This window comes from Cydia fagiglandana, chromosome Z (assembly GCF_963556715.1).
Source record: "Cydia fagiglandana chromosome Z, ilCydFagi1.1, whole genome shotgun sequence".
In the NCBI taxonomy this organism is placed as follows: domain Eukaryota; kingdom Metazoa; phylum Arthropoda; class Insecta; order Lepidoptera; family Tortricidae; genus Cydia; species Cydia fagiglandana.
Genome location: NC_085959.1, coordinates 14,244,365 through 14,269,108, shown reverse-complemented (window position 1 = coordinate 14,269,108; position 24,744 = coordinate 14,244,365). Strand labels below are relative to the sequence as shown.

Sequence of the window (24,744 nt, the reverse complement as noted above, 5' to 3'; positions counted from 1 at the left end):
TTATTGCACAAAAAAGTTCACAGACGCGTGTCTCAAGCGGATGGCACTCGCGCTCGCACTGGTCCCAACCGGTCCGAGATATCGTGTCCGTGAGCAGTGTCTATGTGTGCGTTGCTCGAGCGCGCTTTGTATGTAGATTGATTTCTGTACCTATCTGTTTTGTGCTTATTGGGATTAGTCGGGTTTCCTCACGATGTTTTCCTTCACCGAAAAGCGACTGGTAAATATCAAATGATATTTCGTACATAAGTTCCGAAAAACTCATTGGTACGAGCCGGGGTTTGAACCCGCGACCTCCAGATTGCAAGTCGCACGCTCTCACCGCTAGGCCACCAGCGCTTCATTGTGTAAAAATTGTCCTAAAATATTTATTTATTAATGACAGGAAACCATAGTACCGCTGCGTTCGGAGTTCAACTTGGGGGCGTCGATGCGCGCGCTGATCGCGTCGCGGCTGCCGGCGATCGTGGCGTCGGTGATGTCCGACTCGGCCACGGAGGCGTTCGTGGCGCGCTTCTACGCCATGTTCTCGCATCTCTTCACCGACATGTGCACGCTGATGGCCTACTGCTGCCGCGACGGTGTGGACGGACTGCGCACGCTGTTTAGAGCTTTCCTGGTACTTATATTTTGAACGCGCCATGCTCGGTATCAAGCTTCAAGATCGAGTAAGAAATGTCGTGATTCGTCGCCGAACTAAGGTGCATCACGTGGGTTTTGTCATTACCAAACTAAAATAGAATTGGGCGGGACATGTTGCTAGCCAGAGTGGTGGCAGGTGGACTAAAATGTTAAACTTGGCGGGTGACTTATTTTATTACTTATCATGGACTCTAGGCTACAAAAAGTTTTGAGGTTTTTTCTACTTTTGATTTGTTCATTGTTAAAATATGCACGTCTAATATTCAAGCAGTTCAAGCTTTTTTTATTATGTAGGAAGAGAAAGTGCGTGATTGGGGCAGCGAAGACGTCCAACAAGTGTTAATCACACTTGGCATGGAGAACCTCGGCGTGGTGATTAACAGCCTGAACGCCATCACACCCGTCGACCCCATACAGCAGTTCGTTATACGACGTGCGCCCGCTGTAAGTACTCACGACTCATGAGTATACCTACAAAATATACAAAATGACCGTAGTTAGAGTCTGTGCGGAAAGAGAAGAGTCGTGGGATTTGAGGGCGCGCCAGTGCTATTTTATGGTTTTTGCTATGCTGACAACACTGGTCACGTGATTATAGTACGACACTAAAGGTCATGATACTTGAATCCCTTTTGTTCCGGTTTTTTACCACGGCTTACTAAACGGAGCCTGGTGGTGGTGTCGGCTCGTCAACTCAATCCTCTGATTTAGCGCAGGCACTAGTTTTCTTTTTAAAACACACTTGTTTTTATGTCTCAGATACTAAAAAGTGACTGCGATTGACAAAACTGCTAAAACTAGTTAAGAATCTGCCCAATACAACTGTAATTTTAGTACCAAACAAGATAGAGTCTCATTTATGTACTGCCTAATCTGTGCATTCCAACAGTTATTTAAACCGGGTAGATCGGGTAGAAATTGGGCAATAGAACTGTAATTTTATCTGGGATATATTTCACCCATTGTAAACTTGACTTGTAATGTATGTGTATGTATATGTGTACATTATTAATAATAAATATGAATATGAATAAAAATAGTGCATAAGTAGGTAGGCCTTATTGGGATATGTCCGGTTCTCTCATCTCACGATATTACGCCGTCAATCACGATACGAAAAGTCACTGCTAAATATGAAATAAAATTTCGTAACTAACATAACCTACAAATAAAGAAATATTTTATTAGAAAAAGTTTCATTCTTTGTAATCGAAGTCTGAATTAAAATATTCAATGTCACTTATGTTTGAGCTAGCTTCAGAACAACCAGGGACACTCATAGAACTATCTTCATCTGAACTGGATGTGCTTGAATCCGGCACGTAGATTACGAATTCTTCCATATCACCTACTTAGCGGTCTTTTATTCGAGATACCGTAGGTACTTTACCACAATCCTGAAAAAGAAATTACATATAAATATGCATAAAATGGCAAGTATCAAGACTATTTGTCGGTTATTTTAAAGATCATGAATGACCTGCATATTAATGAAAATTAATATATTTTGAATGAATATACTTACCGATTATGTACCGGAGACAAGTTACTTAGGGGGTTTATTAAATAGGTAATTATTTAATATTAAATACAACATCAATACCCGCGAATAGCGGAAACACGTTCCGCGATTTTTTGTAAGTCGATAGTCGGCTTTTAGCCGTTTTCTTCCCGCTGACAAAACCGAACAATGTTAAATATAATTTTCCTTGTGGTTTTATGTACGGTTTTATCGTGTTTTGAAAATATTTTATACATAAAACTTGCGGTTTTTGTTAATAAAAATATACATTGACAGAAGTTTGTTTACTTTTTACAAGACAGGTGTCAAAGGTTTGATTGCCATATAAAATTTAAAATCTTAGTTCCCGTTTCTGCCACGACTCTTCTCTTTCCGCACAGACTCTATGCAGAAAACGACCAACTCAATTTTTTTATCAATGCAGAAAGCGACCAAAGCTAATACTGAGTTAGGGTGTAAGTCACTTTGACAAAAATAAAAAGTTGGTCGCTTTCTACAGAACTACGGTCAAATATTATTTTAATGGTACAGTTTGAAGTGGTGATTCAAACGATGATCGCGGCATGTCCAATTGACAGTTTCTAGAATTGTCTGCTTATCCTTACTTAAAAATATCTGGGAGACCGAGCTTTGCTCAAAAATGCGCGATTTCCCAGAGATCCTAGCTAGATCAATTGATTGCCTCCGAAAACTCCCATATAGCAAATTTCATCCGAATCGTTAGAGCCGTTTCCGATATCGCCAATACATAAACAACAATTGCCCGTTTAAAGTTATTAATAATATATATGTAGATAAAACACTCGTGTGTTTTTTCACACTTTGTTTTACATGTCATTATGTATTAGCTGCATAAACTACTATACCAGTAGGTGGCGCTGACTTCTTTTGTCTGAATATAGACAGTATACGAACCAATTATTTGACTAGGCTGCCGCGGCGGCGCCCCAAGAGCCGAGCCCGATGGACGTGTCCCCCCCGGCGTCAGAGGCGAGCCCCGCCCCCGCCGCGCCCGCGGCGCCGGCGACCCCGGCGGCCACACACGCCTCCGACGTGTCGAGCACCACGACAGACGCCGGCGAGGCCCGCGCCTCCCGCCCGCTCGCCAGCAGCGAGGCGGCACCGGCCACTGAGCCGCAGCCTTCGCGCTCTACACCTAGCCAGAGTTCAAGGTATATTGATATCCATATTTAACTTTACCAGGCGTGGCTCACTCCGCGATTTCGTCGCTTTGCTACAGGTAGCTAAAAGTACATCCGTTACGCCCCAATTTTGAGGTTTGCCATAAGCCGCGCGTGGCGTTGTCGCCACCTAGCGGCCATATCTGTACTGATCGTGACAGAAGCGTTTTGTTAGAGAGTGAGTCTTCTGTACTTATAGTTCGTTTTTTTTAGGATTAGAAAGAACTTCAAAGAAGGTAAACAATCTTGACATGTCTTTTAATTGAAAAACGCTTTTTAAAAATCAATAACTCTATTACTTATGAAAGTAAAAGAATATAAATAACCGAATTAGATTCACAATTCTTACATATTTGCCGTGACTTATTTATAAAATATGTTTTTAAATTAAAAGACACATCAAGATTGTTTACCTTATTTCTAATGCTAAAATAACGAACTATAGTACTATTATTTATTCTGTGACTTTACTCTCAGCTATTATGTACCAATTCATTTCTGTTTCAGTTTAAACCTTGCTTGAATTTCAAAATACCCATATGTATCTAAACAAAGGATAGTATTTTAAATACATTAGAAAACAATTTGCAGTGTTTATAGCAGTAATAAAACACTTAATTGTACAAAAATCAAAACAAAACAGGAAAAATAACATTCGTCATTAGTATGTACAAACTTATCCTTATTTAACGTAAATAGTAAAATCTTAATACTTATATATGTAAATATCTAAACAACTGTATGTAAATTAAAGTAATATTTTGTTAAAACAGAGCGAGCCGACCGGAGCGTGAGTCTGCCTCTCAAAGGACATCTCCCGACTCACAGTCTAACAACCTAAACTTCGTAAGTTCCCTGTCTAAGGCCAGTCGCACGTTGCTCACGTTCCCGTACGAAATATACTCGCGAAAACACTTCGAGCTCTCGACCAAGCCTTAGTTTCCCACCGAAAGAAAATCAAATTGACTTTTTGCTGGCAAATTCGGACTTCGGATTATGAGGAGTTAAGGGTTAATACTATAGTAGTACAAGTACGGGAGCGCGCTGACTGGATGCGAATTAGTCAGTTCCGTGGTTGTTTCGACAAATACAAACGTTTTTAGTTTACGCACTCTATCCGTACGATAACTTAAGTTTCCATACTGCCTGAATTCGTATCCAACGTGCGGCCGGTCTAACTCGTAACTCTCAGATTTTACAGCCTGTATATTAATATGCAGCGATGTCCTACGAGAGGTATGTAAAAATGTTATTCCAATTAATGCCTTTTATTTATAGAGACTGCTATGGCGGTCGTAAATTATGACATTGTCCAGTTTCGTATCAAATAATGTGCTAGTAGTTTATATTTTACGAATAATTTAATGAAACATGCATCACACAATGTGTTCTGTCAGTCTCTGGGAAATTTAAGATAAATCTAGATATAATACAAGTATAAATGTACAATACTCTTAGGAATAATATAAATTCTTGAGTTTCGGAATCTCCCTTTAAAATGCAAAGAACGTCTAAGTTCTAATGATAGCAAAAATAGTCCTCATGTACCATGCACTGGTGGTTGGCGCCGTTAAATGTGCTATCTCGTCATAGTTGCAGAAGCGTACAGAATGATTCCCAAGCAGACTGTTATAGATTTTGTTCAATTTATTTTTATTTAAGTAATGAAGTTACTTATTAGCTGAATTATAAGATTAGACATTTTTGTAGATGATTTATGTAAGAGCGTTAATTTGAAGGAACGAAAAGTAAATTTTACTATTATTAATAATAAAGTATTAATAAAGCTGCATCTTTGTAGACTTATTTATGGTTATTTTTTATTAATTTATTGTCTGAAATAAATAACTTTACTTTGTATGTGTAGGTACCGCCAATGATGTTGCTACAGCACTGGGGCGAAGAATGGGTGCCGGTGTTCACCCGCGACCAACACAACATGACCGCGGCCCAGGAGCCGTACAGCGACGCCTACCTCTCGGGCATGCCGAGCCGCAAGCGGCGCTGCGTGCGCCAGTCGCGGCCGCCGCACACGCTCGAGTCATTCATCAACGGTACGTACACTACCATTGCACTGTCCTTCTGAGCCTAATAGCGGTATCTCAAAAAGTTGTTGGAAATATAATTCTAAGTTAAATAAATTAAGTATAATTTGCCTTCAATTTTGTTTTGAGATACAGCTAATTGGCTTTAGAGGGCAGCAGTGCCAGGGCGAGTGTGCCGTGTCCATTCGCGACCAACAACGCGGCCGCAGCTCAGGAGCCGTGAAGCACCTACCTCTCGGACATACCGAGCCTGCGGCGCTGCGTGCGCCGGGCACGGTCGCGTCAGTCATCAACCGTGAGTACACTAAAACACACCAACCATGAACGGCATTTTAGGTACCTATCTATTGTTAACGAAATAATTAAAGGTGTCGATATGTTTTTTTGGACGCGTTTGGTGATATGTGAACATTGAGACTCTCCGTTATGAATACATCCATTATAGAATCCAAGTCCTCTGAACTGCTAGTGTATACATGAATGAAAAAAATATCAAAGTTGCTTTGACGACATTTGTCAAAGGCTTTAATAGTCCCGACTTTAAGTTGATTTTCTTTGTAAAGCGCTGTGATCATTTGCAGAACTCACTGTGTTGGGAACTCTTTCATGTCTATGCAAATTCCCTCTTATCCGTTTGCTACTAATTTGTGCTTCTTTCGCTATCTGATACACTTTTGTATTGAAATCAGCCTGATGTTTTTTGGTTTTCCTACAATTTCTTAGTGAACCCTTAAATGGCTTCCTTAGTAGGCACATTATTTTTGCCGTCATCCGTCTGAAAACCTCGCTAAAGTGTATAAGGGCGGGTCACATATCAATCAAAATATTTAAAGCACGTGACAAAAAACATATGTAGAAAACCGACAGAAAAAGGATGATTTTTGCTTGTTTCTGTATAAAATAAATTTCGTTACAGTGGAAAGTATTAGCATTAGCATTTACTCAGTTCAATTAGCATTCAATCGAAACGATCCAATTAAATTAACCTATGTACTAAACGTAACAGATATGTAAATACGATTTCACATATCTAAACAGACCTCTTTTTTAGGGTTCCGTAGCCAAACTGGCAAAAGCGAAACCTTCAATTTTCGCCATGCCCGTCTATATGCTACAGCTGTATATTTCAATGAAAGGGTATAGCCGGGTAGCATGGTAATTGCCCTTAGTGAAAAGAGGGCTGATTTTCCTTTTACCGGATTATTTGCCAACTAGCGACCCGCCTCAGCTTCGCACGGGTAACCTTAATAAATTATATACCTAAACCTTCCTCATAAATCGCTCAATAGATAGGAAATATCCATGAAAATAGAAAATTATTTGAATCATGATTGGTGGTTTTTCCAATAAACTTTGTTTCATACTAAAAGGACGTAAGTGCCGCGAAAATACCGATACCAAGCCTTCCATTATGCATGGCCTGACACGCACTTGGCCGGTATTTTCAAATTCTGTTAATAATTATATTGAAAAGCATTATCTACAGTTAAGGCTACACCCGACATTGAAATTTCAACTAGGCTTATACTGCTAACATTTTGTTATAAGACTTACAAGTACTGGAATCAGTTATGTATCGCTGCCATACATGACCCAATTTTTTTTTATTAAGCTATGACCTTCATCACATCTGATGTTTGAGTAATTCTAAGCATTTCTAGCCTGGGAGGCAAAAAGTAGCGTGCGTCTAGTCGGGGAGGGTGGGGTACAATGCAAGTGTCCTGACTGACTGACAGATTCATCAACGCAGAGCCGAAACTACAAAAGATAGAAAGTTGAAATTTGCACTCTAGATTACATTTATAAATTGTACAAGAGATAAGAAGCAATTTTGAGAAATTCAACCCATAAGGGGGTTAAAAAAGAGATAAAAGTTTGTATGGAGTTCAAGTTTTATTTTAAGATAGGAATTTGAAACTTAGTAAAAAGATATATTATTAAAATACAAGAAAACTAATTTCAGCGTATTTGAAAATTCATCCCCTAAGATGGTGAAAAAGGGGTTGAAAGTTTGTATGGATATCAAAAATATTTTCGAACGCGGGACTTGAATCTATGTATTTGGGGATATTATTAAAAGACAGGAAAAATAATTTCAGTGTTTTGTAAAATTCATCCCCTAACAGGGTTAAAAAGGGGTTGAAAGTTTGAATCCATTACAAATCCGAGTAGACGCACATTTCTTATTGCCTCCCAGGCTTGAAATGCTTAGAATTACTCAAGGAACATATGTGATGAAGCTCATAGCTTAATAAAATTTTTTTGGGTCAACTTTATAACTGCTTCCGCTAAAGAAAATAGCGACTCACTTGGTATAATTACATTGTTCCTATGCATAATAAGCAACATATTGTTTAAGGTTGTAATAGGTATAGGTCAGAAGGTTTATCATTATTGTCATCATGTTCATATTTTATTGGATATTCAACAGAAAAACAAAAAAAATCTAATTATAAATACGGTTAATTTTAACTCCCGAAAATAACGCGTAAGGGTTATCAACCCACATGTGTTTAAAAAACATCGCTATGTCTGTCCCCAAATACGCCTAGTTTGCCGCCCGTTGATGAGATCTCGATAGAAAATTCAATTATACAGCTTCATCTAGCTCCATAATTGTATTCTTCATCAAGATCTTATGAGACGTCACAATTTCAGAGATTATCATCACACTGCCAGCATGTGTTACATTCTCCATTTGTAGAAATATTGACACGAGTCATAGAGGGTTGAATGATCATGCTGATCTGAAAGTAAAGAAGGTAACGCGCCGTATTTTGATAGATTAGGAATACATATTGGTAAATTTGCGTACCGAAAAATTACACTGAGAATTTTTACTCATTCGAGATAAATTAAGATAATTTAACTGTAATACGCAATTCCTTAAATACGGCAGAAATTTACACGGAATGTATAAGTATTACAGAACAGACAGATGGACGGATGAACGAACAACGAAGTGATCCTATAAAGGTTGTATTTTTTCCTTTAGAGGTACGGAACCCTAAAAGTGCAGCGCACTGGGGTGTGCTTTTTTTGGCTCTTATACGAGAATTGTTTGGCGATCAATTCAAATAACTGTTCAAAATACTTTCGTTGGGCCCGTAATTAAAACAGGAAAATTCGTTTCACTTCGAGTTTTATTTTCAATGACAACAATTGTAATGAATGTAATGACATGTCGCGTAGCCTTTTTTTAAACCGCGCAATAAATCTACATAGTAGCTAGCTTTAGACTTACTGAGCGATAAATGAATATTGATTTTTTCTATAGCTGAAACACCTATTATGTACAACACGCGATAGCCGCTCTGAAACAAAAACCGCTGATACCGTAAAAATAATTTCAGTTTAAAACTGTGCTAAAACGTCGGGATTACAAAAAGCTTTTTTGTTTGGCTATAATATTTGTATATGTTTGGCCTATATTTTGGTTTAGATGTTAAACTCGCGCTATTTTACTTTTACCCCGTACATTTCTTTTTTAGGGTTCCGTAACCGAAGTGGCAAAAACTAAAGTATGTCGTCACAATAGTTTAACTTAGAAACTTACATTATAACGTAATATGACATCTCAAATTAGAAATTTAGGTGTTTGTTGTGAGCCGCTTCTTATGAAATATTATATCGACCTACCTATCTACTTAAAAGTGTTTTGTTTGCTTTTTTGCAACGGAAAATACGGTACCCTCCATCATGCGTAGTCTGACAGGCAATTGGCCGGTATATTTTTCAACACGAAACCCAGACGCTGTTTGTGTACGTAAACCTAAAAATAATAGAATACGTATAAAAATAACATCGAAATTGATATTCGATAACACGATTTCGTAATTTGAATATGACTATAAAAACGTTTACTTACCCCTGTAATTGATTTTATCGATTCGGAGAACTAACTAGTTACGTAGTGCAAATAATGCCAGTATTTGCCATAGTTTAATTAAAACGATTCCGGAGTCATTAGGCATTGAATTCACTCAACCGTTCATCAAACGGTCCTCTCGAAGTCGAGTATTTGTTGAAGCAAACTACTTCCTTTAGTTGAGTATAAGTTAATTTCTCTTCAGAACTTAGTTCTGAGTCGGTATGATTAACTAGACGGTACCGCGTTCACAATTTTATTGTTGTAAACTTATTTGCTTTGTTGAGTATTTGAGAAACAAATATAAAAATGTTTTTATTCTATTCCTGTTCTTTTCTGCTATTAATACATCCGTAAATACTTATATTATTTGATTTATTTGGTATTATGCCTAAACAGCAGGGATATATTGAGTTGTTTGTGTTGAAAGTGTATAGTCGTAGAGAAAGTATGGTATGAAACGTTGATTATAAACGTTGTAAACTTAATAATTTTTGTTATCTACTTTATCTGCTGAATAAAATAATGTTAGTAATAGGGTGGGCAGAGAATCTGAATCCTGTATTCCGTTTGCGTAATAACACTGAGTTCGATGGCTTCGTGCGCTATTTTCAGACTGCTACCGCGCCCACGTGAATCGTTCATGTTTTACGGTTTTAAAAAAATAAATGGAAAGTATTCTCGTGTCAAGTAATACAGATTGAATATTTATCTACTCTTGGATATTCCGTGACGAGCTCAATGAGGTCGGACTATTTATCCTTTTTAGGGTTCCGTACCTCAAAAGGAAAAAACGGAACCCTTATAGGATCACTCGTGCGTCTGTCTGTCCGTCTGTCACAGCCTATACTCTCTGAAACTATTGAACCAATTACTTTGAAATTTGGTACACATATGTCAATTAGTGACCCAAAGATGGACATGTAACGTAAACAAATGAATTTTAAATATGGGGGGCACTTTTGGGGGGTACATGAGAAAGCAAATAAATTTAATTGGCCGCGGTGGGTCATTGTTAACATGCGGTAGTTTCTGTACTACAAGGCGCTATGGTTTATTGACAGTAGCTTGTTATTGTTGCGTTGCGCAGAGAGCGTACGCGAGGCGAGCTCGCGGCCTGCGCCGGTGGACAGCGAGGCGGTGCGGCGCGCGTTCCGCGAGCACATGCGCACGATGGCCCGCAGCCGCGCCTCCAGCTCCGAGGACTACGACCCGCTGCGGTACGCCTCCGCGGCACGCTTCCTCAACTCTGCCGAGTGAGTATACATAGGGGCTCTTCATAAATTACGTCATTTCAAATTAGGGGGGGGGAGGGGTCGGTACGGTAGCATGATGTAGGAGGAAACGGGGCCATTCGAAGCATGATTTGGGGGGGGGGGGGGTCAAAAATCGTCAAAAACGATGACATAATTTATGGACTCTTTATATTTATGAAAAGTAAAGTCGACTTACTATAATCAAGAGGAAAATCGTATTGAATGAGCTCGAGTCGCATATCAAAACATTTTTGTATATATATTTTTTTTACAGTAAATAGAAAATATTTAATGTAGAAAAAAATACAAATAAATATATAATTGTATACCGTATCAAGTGCCTCAATATATTTCCCTTTCCTAATCAATAAATTCCCATACTTATCATTATTGTATAAAAGAGATGTATTTTTTATGTGTTTTTTATTTTATTTTAATAATCTAAATTTCGTTTATTGCAGCACAAAGAAAGACCCGAGCAAAAAAAGCGAGGACAAATCTTAAATGTACTCTCCGTGCACTCGTCGCAGTCTACGCCTGCCTCGCGGTTACAATATTAAGTTAAACATTTTGTAGTTACGCTGTATGCGAGTGTTGTTTTAGTTAGACTGATTGCATTTTAGCATTCTAAATTTTGACACGACCACTTATATGAGTTCTAAAATTCAGGAGCCGTCTTCTGTCTAAAAGGTTACTGGATATGGATATACGTGCTTTTGCAAACTATTATTGACTTGGTAATTTTAAATATACTCAAATATTTTAAGTTGATAGTAATGTCAGACCAGCCTCACAGCCGGTGTATTTCGACACTTGAAAAAATACAAGTTTAATTTACATCTGCGAGTAATTTATTTGAATTGACTGCAATATACGATCCATAGTTTAAACTATTTATGGTAATGTCGTGTAAAGGTTACGTTTAAGGATAGAGGCAAATGGAAATATATCTGTTATAAAATAATAAAATTTAAAGGATTGTCCATTTATCCGCTGTTTCGTTAAACTAGCTTTAAACAAGATTTGACTGTCACAGTTTGTAGCTGAATGTAGGCAATCAATACTATTGTTTTTGAAGTTTCGTAATTTTTGTCAGATTTGAGTTTTACTTTATTGTTATACACTTTTTCTTATATCTCTGTTATCTTCAGGGTATGGTTAAGTACAATTTAGGGCCATTTGCACCAACCACATTTGACAGACTGATCAGCAAGAGATCTATGTAAATTCCCATACAATAAAATATTGCGAACGGTGACATACGGGTTGGTGCAATCTGAATGACATAGTTATTTTAATTTTCATATAAAAGTAGTTAAATGCTGCATATAGCGTTGTTGTAACACGGGCATTCTATTTAACTCAACCAAACAATTGAAAACTATGACTTCAAATGAATATCATTTAGAATATCGATCGTCCCCGATAGTAGGTACTCGTTTTTGGTAGCAAATGTATCAACTCATATTAAATACTAATCAATATGTATACACAGGCCCTAAGGCACGCTCACGCTCGTAGCGGCCTTATCAGATAAAAATACGGAGTGTGGTGTCTTTAAGAAAACCTCAGAAATGCACTCTTTAAATTAACGGAGTTTAAAAAACACCGACGCATAGTTATAGTATAGCTATGGATGCTAAAGTTTTTTTTTACGTTTGGGTTCTAAAGTAAAACTACTTTTGACCAACATGCTCAGTCAAAAGCAGTTTTGCCTGTTTTTGTCGGTTAAAAGTTCTTTTGACCAGTTCACACTTTTGACTGCAACATATACATTGGTCGAAATCACCCTAAACATGTAGAATTATACCATGTTATACCAAGATAAGCCTGCAACAACTTTGATAGCACACGCAGTGCCAGTGTTATTTATACATCATAGTATCATATAAGTTTGTCGTTTAAGATAACACTTGCACTGCGTGTGCTATCAAAATCGTTGCAGACGTGTCATTGTCTAACTCTAGCGTATTTATTAACGATTCTTTTATGACTTTCCGAATATTATCTAGAATTATCCAAAACTGCGCCAGCAAATAACGTTAAATTATATTGTAAATTAAATAAATATCAAGGATTTTGTACCCTTAGATGTGACGGAATTTATGAACTAAGTATTTTAGCTTAAAGGAATACGTCTGGTATTTTTTTTTAACTGAGGTTATAATTTTTAATAAATCCAACTTATGTACGAAATACGAAACCTAATGGATGTTATATACAACTTTTTAAAATGTTTATTTTATGTGTTTCATTGCAAAATGCGCAATACTTAGCACATGTATGAGGTTTGAGATGAAAGTGTTGCTTGGTTCAGGTTCTGGTTCAGTGCGGTCGTGTAATCGTTACATTTAAATATTAATGCGCGTGACTCGGATCATTTACTATGTACAATATAATAACTAAACACAGAACAGAAACGTTATCTATGTAAATAACTATAATTACCAGTTTCATTTTAACCTTTTCGCCGCCATTGACTTGATATAAAGTCGGTACATTTTGTGCCTCACGCCATCACTTGATATGTTATACGGGTTGGTTACCTACGTGCAATTTCTGGCTTGACGCTGATGACACCATATTACTTACTTCATTGACGTGGCGGCGAAAAGGTTAAGCAGGTGGAATGTTAAGAAAGTTATGTTATCTTTTGCGCTGCTATTTGGAATACAAACATAAGCAGTTGTAGTAAGTGTGGCTAGTAGCAAGCAGTCTGCCCCTGTCAAGTGCCGGGGACCGCGCAGGCCCATGCTCGTGTCATTAGTGCTGAACTCAACACGATACAGACCAATCACTTGTTGAAACATGTATCATGAGACTGATGTACTTTTGTATATATAGTAATGCGAGCATTAGTTTGGTTACATTAGATCTTAGTAGTCGGTCTATAAAGGCATATATTTAACGGTTAAATTCTCAGATATAGTACCTACTACACAACAAGACTTAAGAGGTACTGTTAATTATATGATAGGCTCAAACACGTTTATTGAAACTATATTACATACCTCCCGACTCCCTCGTTACAGGTATTAATATAACCAACTACTCGATAATGTGACCAAATTCTAACTGCGACAGCGTTTAGTGCAATTATTCACATAGCCTCTAAGCAGCTTATTGATCCATCACATGCAGTATTGATGTTTAGCTAAATACTAATCTTAAAAAATTAAATGTTATCACATAGCCGTCATATATTCGCCTATTTGTTTGTAAGAAAGGTGCAAGCGCGGATTATTGCTATATCGATAGGCATGGGATCGCATCAAGAATGAAACTCTTCTCCCGTAGTTTGTTCGCGTTAAGAATGCAGGAAAATTATCACTGTCCGCCGGATAGTCCCGCCCGTAACCAATCAAATCGTTCCTAAATAGAAAGTCAAGTTCACAGTGACCAGTTGAAGGCATAATAATATATACTTTCTAATTAGGAACGATTTGATTGGTTACAAGCATCGCTAGGTCGGCGGACAATGTTGATTTTACTGCATTCTTAACGCGAACTAACTAAAGTGTCATCAAACGATGTTTTCAAGAGGTCAACTGATTTAAAAAGCATGTTAGCAGGATTTAGAAAATAAAGATTTTTGTGATAATCCATGTATGCACAAGAACAGTTAATTTGCTGTTTTATTGACAATGTGATGTGTAAGGTAGTGGGTGTATTTTAAGTTCACATGATAAAATTATAGGCGTTGATGTAATTAATGTGGCGTTAGATAAATATAATTGATGATTACGGTAATTCATTTTGTTTATTTTATTTTGACTTCTATTTTCTCCAAAATTTTATTATATCTTCCAGACTTTATATTTACCTCATGAAATGTTTTTCTCTTTCGTCTTTTCTTCATCACTCGAATATATTTAGACGTTTCAACGGATTACTTAGTAACCAAATTTAACTTCAGAGGTTTGAAGTATGTTGTCGCTGGCACTCAGTTAATTATGTTCATGTTCTCATAAAATAGCATTAAGTAATAGTGAATATTGCATCATCCTTTACAATGATGTATTGGCTATAAAAGCTACACCTTAAGGAATAGTAATTAAACTAGGAAAATGTTTTTCTGAACATTTTGTCATCTCTCCATTTGAGAAGACAGACAATCCGTATTTTCAGTCACATTTCAGTAACTAATTGTAATAAAAAGATAAATGAATAGACGAGTCGTTATTGATTAGTTATAAAATAATGCCATACTTAATCGTTAGTACGAAATTACGTTATTAGTTCTCCCATGTACTTACCAAGACTTCTCTTAGATTTGTTGTTACTAATGGTCACATGCAAATGACACCGAGGTTGTCCAGATTATTATGCTCTCTTGGCCTTGTAAAATACATGTAAAATGCTCACTGTCAAAAGGGTATTTTTCCGTTATGGCTTGTGAAAGTATTGTATCTACTTTTATCAATTTATCACCCTTATCTGTACTCTATGTCGACTTTAACATTAAATTTAACTTCATACTTAGGATGAGGCATAAATACCGCGAGAAATAGTTACAAATCAGAATCGGGTTGTGCGCGATGTTACCTGTTCGTAGATTTATTTTTCTTTTAATATCGGATAATTGATGATTCTTTTCGCTTTATTGATTCCGATGTTCCTGAGAGTGACCTGCAATAATATGTTACTCTTCGAAAAACCGCAGAAATATGTGACACGGTCTTATGGTTCTACAAATAAGATCGTGTCAGATATTTTTGCGTCCTTCGAAAAGTAAAATATATTGTCGCAAGTGACTGTACGATAGAAAAGGTTGGTGTCTTCGTCCGAGTACAATCTCGTGGTCACTGTACCATTTGTCGCTCGAGGTCGCTGTTTTACGATCGGCTGCTCGCATTCTTCACGGTCGACCGACATACGAGTATACACAACCCACGTCGGCCAGTAGGTAACACGCTTTACTCGCACATTTTTTAATATAATTCCATCTTTGATTATTATAGAAATATTTTTAATAGAGTCTCAGATGAAACAAAAATGTAATAAGTATCTACTTATAAACACGTTTAGGTATATAGAATATGGATCGTCGGTTACTCCATCTTAATGAGATTGAATATTTCGAGATATGGAGGTTTTGAAGGCTCCTTGCTAGCGTTTTATTTCGTGTTATCGAGGAATTCGCTTTAGCGAGCTTCGAGCCATTCACGTTCCGCTGTTCATATAAAAATATCTGGGCTGCTTGAATGATTTAAAATAGACACGTAAGGACTAATTAGGTTTCAGGTGGATTGTATATCGCAAACATCAAAATTCGTCGTTTTGCGTCCCTGTCGCTCAAATTATGCAAGATCGACAGAGACGGAGATAGACCTCTACCTATCCGAATTTCAATTCTCGCGGTAGGCGTAATGTCTTTTTGTAAATATTTATTATACCAACCGTTTATTGATCAATTTATGTGTGTAGCTTTTATTATATAAATATAATAAAATACAAATATGAGTTTTATTTAAAATTGAGAGTGAGTTATCCATCTACTTCCACTACGTTTTTTATTGAAGTTCGCCGTTTGTTTGTTAAGCGACCTGGGGGCCGATTTTTGAATTTCATGTATTTCGTGTATTTCGTTAATTAATATCTCCACTACTAGGCATTTAAATTCTACTGATAAAATTATAAATACGACCGATAGAAATTAGGAATCGGGTGGTATTGACCACTCGTTTTCAATTCTATTAGTAAAATTCAAATGCCGGGTACTGGAGATATTATTGAACAAAATACACGAAATCGAGTGGTCGAAATTCAAAAATCGGCCTCCAGTTTTTGGATTGTACAGACCCTTGAATACATGGACGCCGCTTCGCTGATACAGGGTTGTGATAACCCTAAGCCGCCGATTTCGCACGCATACATTTGGCCCATTCACCGGTCAACCCTTTAAGAGGATACATCGAGGCCACGCGAAATCGCCTTTAAATACAAATAGGCCTCATTTTCCTCTCTGGACATTAACATTATTAAGAAGAAAGGGGACGGCCGTTTCTCCATACAAACGTAGTCCCTATATTCCTCCTCTTAATCCAACTTATTTGCAAAGCAAACCAAGTGCACTTACCTTGACGTGAAGCAAGTTCTACGTTCGTAATTGAAATAGGCATTAGAAACGCCGCCGACGGGGCAGTCGCTCGAAGTAGGACTAATTTAAAGTCGCAGGTACTCTGTACAATTGTCAAAAACTCACGATGTTTACCTGACAGAACATACGGCTCGATTCGGGAAATGAATAAGAGATGCACTAGATATGAAATAGTCAAGATATGTGACGTTCCACGGCAAAAGGTACCTTATGGCGGCTGGAGCCGCGATTCGGAAAATTAATTAGAAATTCACTAGATATGAAATAGTAAAGTTATGTGACGTTCCACGACAAAAGGTACCTTATGGCGGCTGGCGCTTACGTCGCATAGCGCCGCAATAATATTGGAGCGACGTTAATAATCGTAAGCGCCAACCGCCATAAGGTACCTTTATCCGTGGGACGTCACATATCTTTACTATATCGTATATAGTTAATCTCTAATTCACTTTCCGAATCGCGCCGATTGTGGCCACTGACGAGCCTTCCAACTTTCCAAATAGCGTGGCTGCAATCCAAAATCGGTCCGTGAATGTTAAAAACGTACAATGTTTAATATTATTATTAATATAAATAATTAAATGTGTATGTAATTTTACTTGACTCATAGAATAAAGCGCATTTAAAGTTGGGAGATACCATATATATTCAGATGACTTGTGTTCAACAAGTTCAGTAAGGAAAATGGATATATGTAGGTACCTACTATACCTACTTATAAAAACTTGAATATGTAACACACAATATTATGCTTAAGATTTCAGCCTCCAACTGTGGATTTTTTTTTTTTTTTTTTTTCTAACATACACAATAAACAAATTTACATATTTGAAATTTCGCCAAACTGCGGAACAGTTTGTTGGCGAATAAAAACACTCTTTTCTTAACCTATTGTGTGCGCTTACATAAATTACATAACTTAAAATAATACACTATACTACTACTACTACTACTACTACACTACTATACTACTTAATTGTGAATCTAATTCTACTTGCTAAATAAACTTTTTAAACATGCAGATACGTCTGCGAGCGATATTATACTACTTGCTAATTCTACAGACTACTTAGGTACTTGGGTTCTATTTCACAGAATTTTCTAGTAATGACGTTTTTACCTTATTTTTAAATATTTGTTTAGATGAGCAGTCACTTTCCGGAGGAATGCTAAAATTCGTTTAATTAAATTCGTTTTAGCTATCTGATATTTCTGGCTTATTGGATTCGTCGGGCGTGTAATTGTGTATAGGTAATAAATCTATCTAGTCAAGACTTGTGAAACATTAATCTTGTTTCGATACTTTCGATGATATGTTTTTTGTTTAGGGAATATCGCTGGAACATAATTGAGGCTTTTTAGCGCGTCTGATTTATGTCTTCGTTAAATGTTCACTAAAAATTATTTTGTGGGGTTATGGAGGCCATGGCGAGTCATCAAATAATTAAAATATTAATTACCATCACATAAAATATAGCGCATGATTTATTTCTTTATTATACGTTACATTAGATTGGTATCTCAATCTCATTGTAAGAGCTTTTAGAGATTGGCATGAATTCCGCTTTTTTGTATTAAGTACTTATCGTTTTTAGTAATAATGATTTCTGTATCTTGATACTGTATCCGATCGGGCAATGTGAAAATGCTCTTAGGAAGTTACCCAATAGGTACCCATAAACTCCAAGTTGCTTGGAGTTTGGAATAAGGCTCGTTAAGGTTGGGTGGTTAATAAGGATTAATAAATACTTAGGTTATTATTTGATTCGTTTATTTCATTAATGTTCTACATGATTCACGTAGTTATACACGTTTAGAACAGCAAAGGATAAGTGAACATAAATTTAGAGTCTCCTGGTTACTTGATCTACAGAAAACAAAAAGAACAGACATCACAATTATTTTATTACACAGTTACCTACTCACTGTCAGGTGAAATTGTATCTTATTGAATACAACATTCAATCTACGGACAATTATGGTTGCTATATTAAAAATTTGACTATCGTTTATCGTGTAATCTAACCCTAAGTGGCTAGCGTGGAAAATAAAACGCAGGTAAGGTAAATAAAATGTAAATTAACATTTAGAAGTAATTGGGATATAATTAACTACTTCGTTCTGGACTAATTAATTTCTGTTCTGTCTCAATTATCTTAAATTATATATGAAGCACAACTTATAAGAATAGGTAACAATAAATAACTTCCAGTGTTTAAGATTATCACCTAATATTATTTTATATGATAACATGTTCTGTTATTACACAATATTGCCGTTAGTCGACGCTACAGCAACGCTACAGGGACAGAGACGAATCACACAGTAGGCATTTAGTGATATGTAAATCTGAAATGTAGAATGATAAATATATCAAAATGATAAAAGTAAAAAAAACACATTAAGGCAACGTTTTCCCGTATTTACAGACATACCTTATATGAATATAGTGTAAGAAAAAACGTAAGTCTTGTATTTTATGTATGTATACATCTCAAATTGGATAAGCTCTATGTACCAAGCGTAAAGGCGGTCTTAACGTTAGCTAGAGCTATGACGCGGACTGTACCTACTCCGCAGCGAGATGTAAGAAACAGCTTATAAAAGTATTGTCCAATATTATTTTTGCCTTAGAAGAGATAGCAGTCAAGTTTAGAGAATAATTTAGAGTCACAGAACAAGATCACAAGGGAGAGTATTAAATATCTCTTACAATATATTAATTACTCTAAGAATAGTACAATAAGTATTAATCAAAAATGTAAAGTACATATTTACCCATTACACTAAGTAGGTACATGTAACATATGTACGTAGGCATGGCAATACCTAAGAATCACATCGAGTATTATAAGTAAAAGATGTGTAGGTATAGTTAGTATGAAATGTTAGTGTTCGATAGCTCTGCCGCCGAGGAGCTAGTGACGGCGGAGCGCATCGGTGGCCGACCAGGAGCCTGTTAGTTACTATAATTTACGTGTAAAATGCTAATAAGTAAGTATTCTAACACTGAGCACACACCACAACCAGAAGAATGAATCTCAAAATAGGTATAATGATTGGTCACAAGCCGTAAGTTCGCACATATTCGAATAAGTAGCGGGTTTAGCTCTCATCGGCGATCTTTCAAGTTGGATACACTTAATAACAATTTCTCAAATAGGCACATATAATATATCAAAACATAGTAAGATATATGAAATATAATTAATATTAACATGTTCTCATCTGAAAAAGTTAGTCTCAAGAACCACATTTTTAGCTACATTAGTAATAGATTTTATATTTGATATAGGTATCAATATCAAGTACAACCTACCGAATAAGATCACATTTATTTAGTTATAAATACGATACATTATTTAATATATAAGTATATAATCAATTATGGTAATATCAGTTAATGATAGAGAAAATGTTTATTAAGATTAAGATTGTTTTCTTGAATTTACTATCAACCTGAAAATATTTGCGCAAATGAGCCTTCTTAATGGAAGCTCGTAAAATTTATTAAGCTATCATAAATTATAAAGAGGTCGTAGCACTCGTAGCTCGGTATCAAAAAGTACCTACTCGCAGATATTCGAGGCGCCGACTGTACAAACAGTAACTAAGTTAACTAACACAGTTATGAGTTTTCTACCGATTATTAATTACAATAATTTGTAATCAGTGGAAAGCTAACAGTAATAAAATATGTGGTTATTTTGTAACAATAATAGATCTTTGTATTTTTAATAAGCATCAATCTGATAAGACAATAGTAAGGCGATGTTACCATAAAGTAAAGCTTCCGCCTATTACCTTGACGTTTCCAGCTTACCTCTAACTCACTTTCCTAACAATCTTATAAAGTAACAGATTAGTATTCTATTACAACAGATTAGTATAAATTGCAAATATGGCTCGACTAGTAACGCCGTTTATAACATAATGCACTTTAGTATCGACGGCGACGGTGCCCGGCGCGGCGCCAGGTGGAAGTTTGATACATAAATATGTACATCGTACGTATTACGTCGCCGATGTCCTTCCGCACACTGCTCTGGAGATTACTCTGAAATTGGGTCATTGGCACATACCTTCTTCCAAGCCGCGTTGCCCCAAATAATTTAATGAAAGGCGTTCTAACTTTACAAATCATTTGTTCAAAAAACAAGTTTATTCAGACATGCATCCATAAATATTGATATTAAAAACCCAGATTTCGAATTTTCTTCGAACTAAGACTTCATGTTCATCTACTTTCTACCACCCCTTGTTCAGAGTTGAGCTTTGGCTGCACCAAATGATATATTATTATCAACAGGTGATCGAATCAACACTAAACTTGATTATAGAATCAACATGCAATAAAATCAACTGTTGATTTGACGTGGATGCGAAATATGATATGACAGTTGTACATGTCGAATTTGGCCTCAGGGGTGCGAAACTCCTGACTTCGGCCAAACTCGGCTCAGCATTGCTCCGAGCAATTATTAGGGTTGGCACCACTTGACTTCCTTTTGCGTGCACGACCACAGATAAGATAATCACTTGAATTATGACAACCCTAAATAGCCGAAAGGGATAGTGCTACGCATTAGAAAGGGATAGCATGATTCGACCCTGAACCGCTGTCAAACTTCGGTTTTGTAGGAAGTTTCCTTTCTGTACGGCAGTACTATTATTTATTCTGTGCCTCAGTTATGTTGAAGTTACCTTTAAAGGTTGGATTCAGGCCGCAAGCCGTAATTTGGAAACTTTTTAGGTGTACTTCGTGGTGTTACTGCATCCGTAGCAGTAGTAAATGGATCATTCCGCAAAAAAATTTGGAGTCAGCATCAGAATTATTTTATTTGCCAGAATACTAGTAGCTGATATAGCCACTAATAACATACGAATAAAAGGAGTTTAGTCGATACTAAAGTGCATTTATGGAGTAATCTTTAATGAAAATAAATAGTTCTGGCTTTAGCACATTACATTGATACTTATAACAGTTTTGATAAACTTTGGGTAACTAAACCTACGTTAGTTATATACATATTGATTTTTCAAAACTATTTACTAATACTTTGTAATTGAAAATATTGAAATTACTTTCGTATTTTATGTGAGATATAAAAATAGATATATGAATGTATAGTAACTTTTAAATAGTTGTCAGGTACTAGATTAGCAGAGCAGATATTGCTGCATGGTGCAGGCGAGAGGCGAGGTGGCGAGGGATACTGGGTTATAACCGCGAAAATCGAAGTTCGCAAATTGCGGGCATTTTTCTCTGTCGTTCTAATTACGCCTTCATTGGAGTAAAAGAGAAAGATCCCCGCAATTTGCGAATTTCGGTTTTGGCGGTAGCCCCTCTGGCCTAGCGGCGCGGCTGCTTCACATGGAGCCGTCCCGTGGACGGCGCATGGAAGTCACCTGCCACACGACTCTAGTATCTACATTTATTATTGCTTCTATTATTTGTACGAGGGTGGCTATGACTTATGAGTGAGCGGTGCATTACAAATAACAAATTAATCTACGTGTAAATGTGACGCTTTTGACTATTGAGTAAATAAATTTCAGGTAGGTAGGTACCGGAGCGCAGTATATTTATATGTATACTCTTTAAAATTTCCATTACTTCTTTTGTACTTGAAGATACCATCCGACAGGATTGATGCTTTAAAGACTATGTATATATATATTATATTATAAGTATTTCATTTCAAGTGATATTGAGTATAATTATAAATTTACGCTACAATGTGAGAAAATCTTCAAAAACACCTATCTTAGCAGGGCACCGAAACCCTTCTCACTGAATCTGGACCGATGCCAAACATTTGCATCGATATCCTATCACATTTTATATTAAAATATACAAAATAAAGACTAAAAAAACTTTATTCTCCTATTACCCCTAATTAATCGGTTCACAATTCAAAATATTGATTGCCTTTTATGGCACCTTCCGCGAGGGAAGGTTCCATCTTCGCTAACAACACGCGGCGTCAGCGGCGGCACTGAACTTCGCTGGCCGGGCCGCCGCGCTCGGCGCTTCTCACAACAATTCTTTCATTTTACATAAAATTTCATTTTACATAAAATCTTTGGTTATACTTCCAATTAAACTAATACAAGTTTAGGTACCTATAATTCACAAAAATCTGATTTTCCCTGACTAATTAAAATGTAAGTATATTACTAATTAATTTCTTATACAAACACCATTGCTTTAAGACAGTTCGTCGAATACACATACAGTAGAGTATAAAAATAGATATGTAACTTGTAGTTATTGCGATGTCGTAGTTACAGCGTCATTTTCTAGTTAAAGTTCTGACTTTAAGTATGTGTGGATACTGAGTAGGCATGTACTTATAGTGGTGGATGGAACAACGTGCTAAAAATATCTGCCATCCTGAAATACTTTTCCAAATAGCGACAAATATCTACAGTTCAAGTTCAAAAGTATTTATTACATTCTAATTGTTACATACATACATAACTCTTTTGTTTAAGCTGCATGAGAATACTTTAGACGCGTTGTCTGATCCGCTTCTATTGATGTCGACTGTACCTATCTATATATCCTTTAAGTTTTCACTAACGACGAGTTTCCGACAGACGGGCGTGGCAGAGTTTTTACTCGTACTATTCAGGGTTCGCTTACAAATTTTCTAAACACATTGAAAATTTGGTTTAGAAAATTGTGAAATAATTACCAATCAATATGACATTATACGATCGGCGTGTATGGACCTGGGCAGGTATGATATTAAAAACCGTTTAAGTCTAAATAACATTCACTGCGACGTCTGTTCGAGATCCTGAAAACGGTGAAAAATACAGGGGGCCGATTTTTGAATTACGACCACTCGATTTCGTGTATTTCGTTAATTAATATCTCCACTACTAGGCATTTAAATTCTACTAATAGAATTGAAATCGAGTGATCAATACCACTAGATTCCAAATTTTTATCGCTCGTATCTCAAAAATTAGCATTTCGCCGTTTTCCATCGATTTTCGAGTGACGAAATCGAGCGAACGAAATTAAAAAATCGGCCCCCAGATATATAATACTCCTAAAAATACTTGTGATACCTCATTAGATTCGTCATGATGCCTAGAAAACACAAAAAAATATCAAAAGTTATAAGCAAAAAAACCGGCCAAGTGCACGTCGGACTCGCGTTCCAAGGGTTCCGTACATTACTAAATTTTTAACAATATATTTTTTATATATGTGAAACGCGAGTGAATTTGGCCTTTAAAAAACCGGTAGGGGTCGGATCAAAAACTAGTTAAGTAATTGGTCCGGCTCACGCTTGACTACATATTTCTAATAGGTTTTCCTGTAATTTATAGGTAAAGACCTATTTTATGTATTTTTTTCAAAATTTTAGACCCAGTAGTTTCGGAGATAAAGGGGGGGGAATGGTCATTTTTTGCCTATTTTCTTGAATTACTTCTAAACTGTTTATTCTAAAATTATAAAAAATATACGTTTGAGATTCTCACATTGAGCTCTTTCATTTGATATGTAACACGATATAGTTTGAAAATCTTTTTTTTTATTTTCTCATTTACCCCCCCAAAGTGGCCCCCATGTTTAAAATTCATTTGTTTACGTTACATGTCCGTCTTTGGGTCACAATCTTACATATGTGTACGAAATTTCAACTTAATTGGTCCAGTAGTTTCGGAGAAAATAGGCTGTGACAGACGGACAGACAGACAGACAGACAGACGCACGAGTGATCCTATAAGGGTTCCGTTTTTTTTCCTTTTGAGGTACGGAACCCTAAAAAGGGGAAAAAAGTAGATATCTTTTATTTCCCCAGTATCTCAAAAAGTATTAATATTTAAGAAACCAAACTTAATATTATAATAGAGGAGGATATTTCCAATAAAACATTCCATACTTGCAGAACTATTTATCTCTATTATTTATACTTTTTATTCATCGCTGAACACAGCCCTCCGCGCTCCATTTTCGTGAAACGCGCGCGGCGTGAAAAAGCAGTTACGTAACATTAAATATAATTTTAAAGGTATTAATTAATTAATAAAAAAATTAAAAAAAAAGGTGTATTTAAAACATGTCAACAAATATACTTCTTGTAGAAATTCATAAAAAAAATTTTTTCA

The 24,744-nt window shown here is 36.4% G+C and overlaps 1 protein-coding gene across 2 annotated transcripts in view; it reads left to right on the top strand.

Annotated features, from left to right (window-relative positions):
* LOC134678668 (large proline-rich protein bag6-A) overlaps positions 1–14,265 on the top strand; it is a 35,719-nt gene extending 21,454 nt beyond the window's left edge. For both annotated transcript variants that reach the window (XM_063537313.1, XM_063537312.1), the window contains exons 17-23: positions 386–619; positions 937–1,086; positions 3,095–3,336; positions 4,119–4,191; positions 5,213–5,399; positions 10,349–10,514; positions 10,976–14,265. In XM_063537313.1, coding sequence (XP_063393383.1) covers positions 386–619; positions 937–1,086; positions 3,095–3,336; positions 4,119–4,191; positions 5,213–5,399; positions 10,349–10,514; positions 10,976–11,018 — 1,095 coding nt within the window. In that variant the 3' untranslated portion in view covers positions 11,019–14,265. The remainder of the gene's footprint in view (positions 1–385; positions 620–936; positions 1,087–3,094; positions 3,337–4,118; positions 4,192–5,212; positions 5,400–10,348; positions 10,515–10,975) is intronic.
* Positions 14,266–24,744: the final 10,479 nt, after the last annotated feature.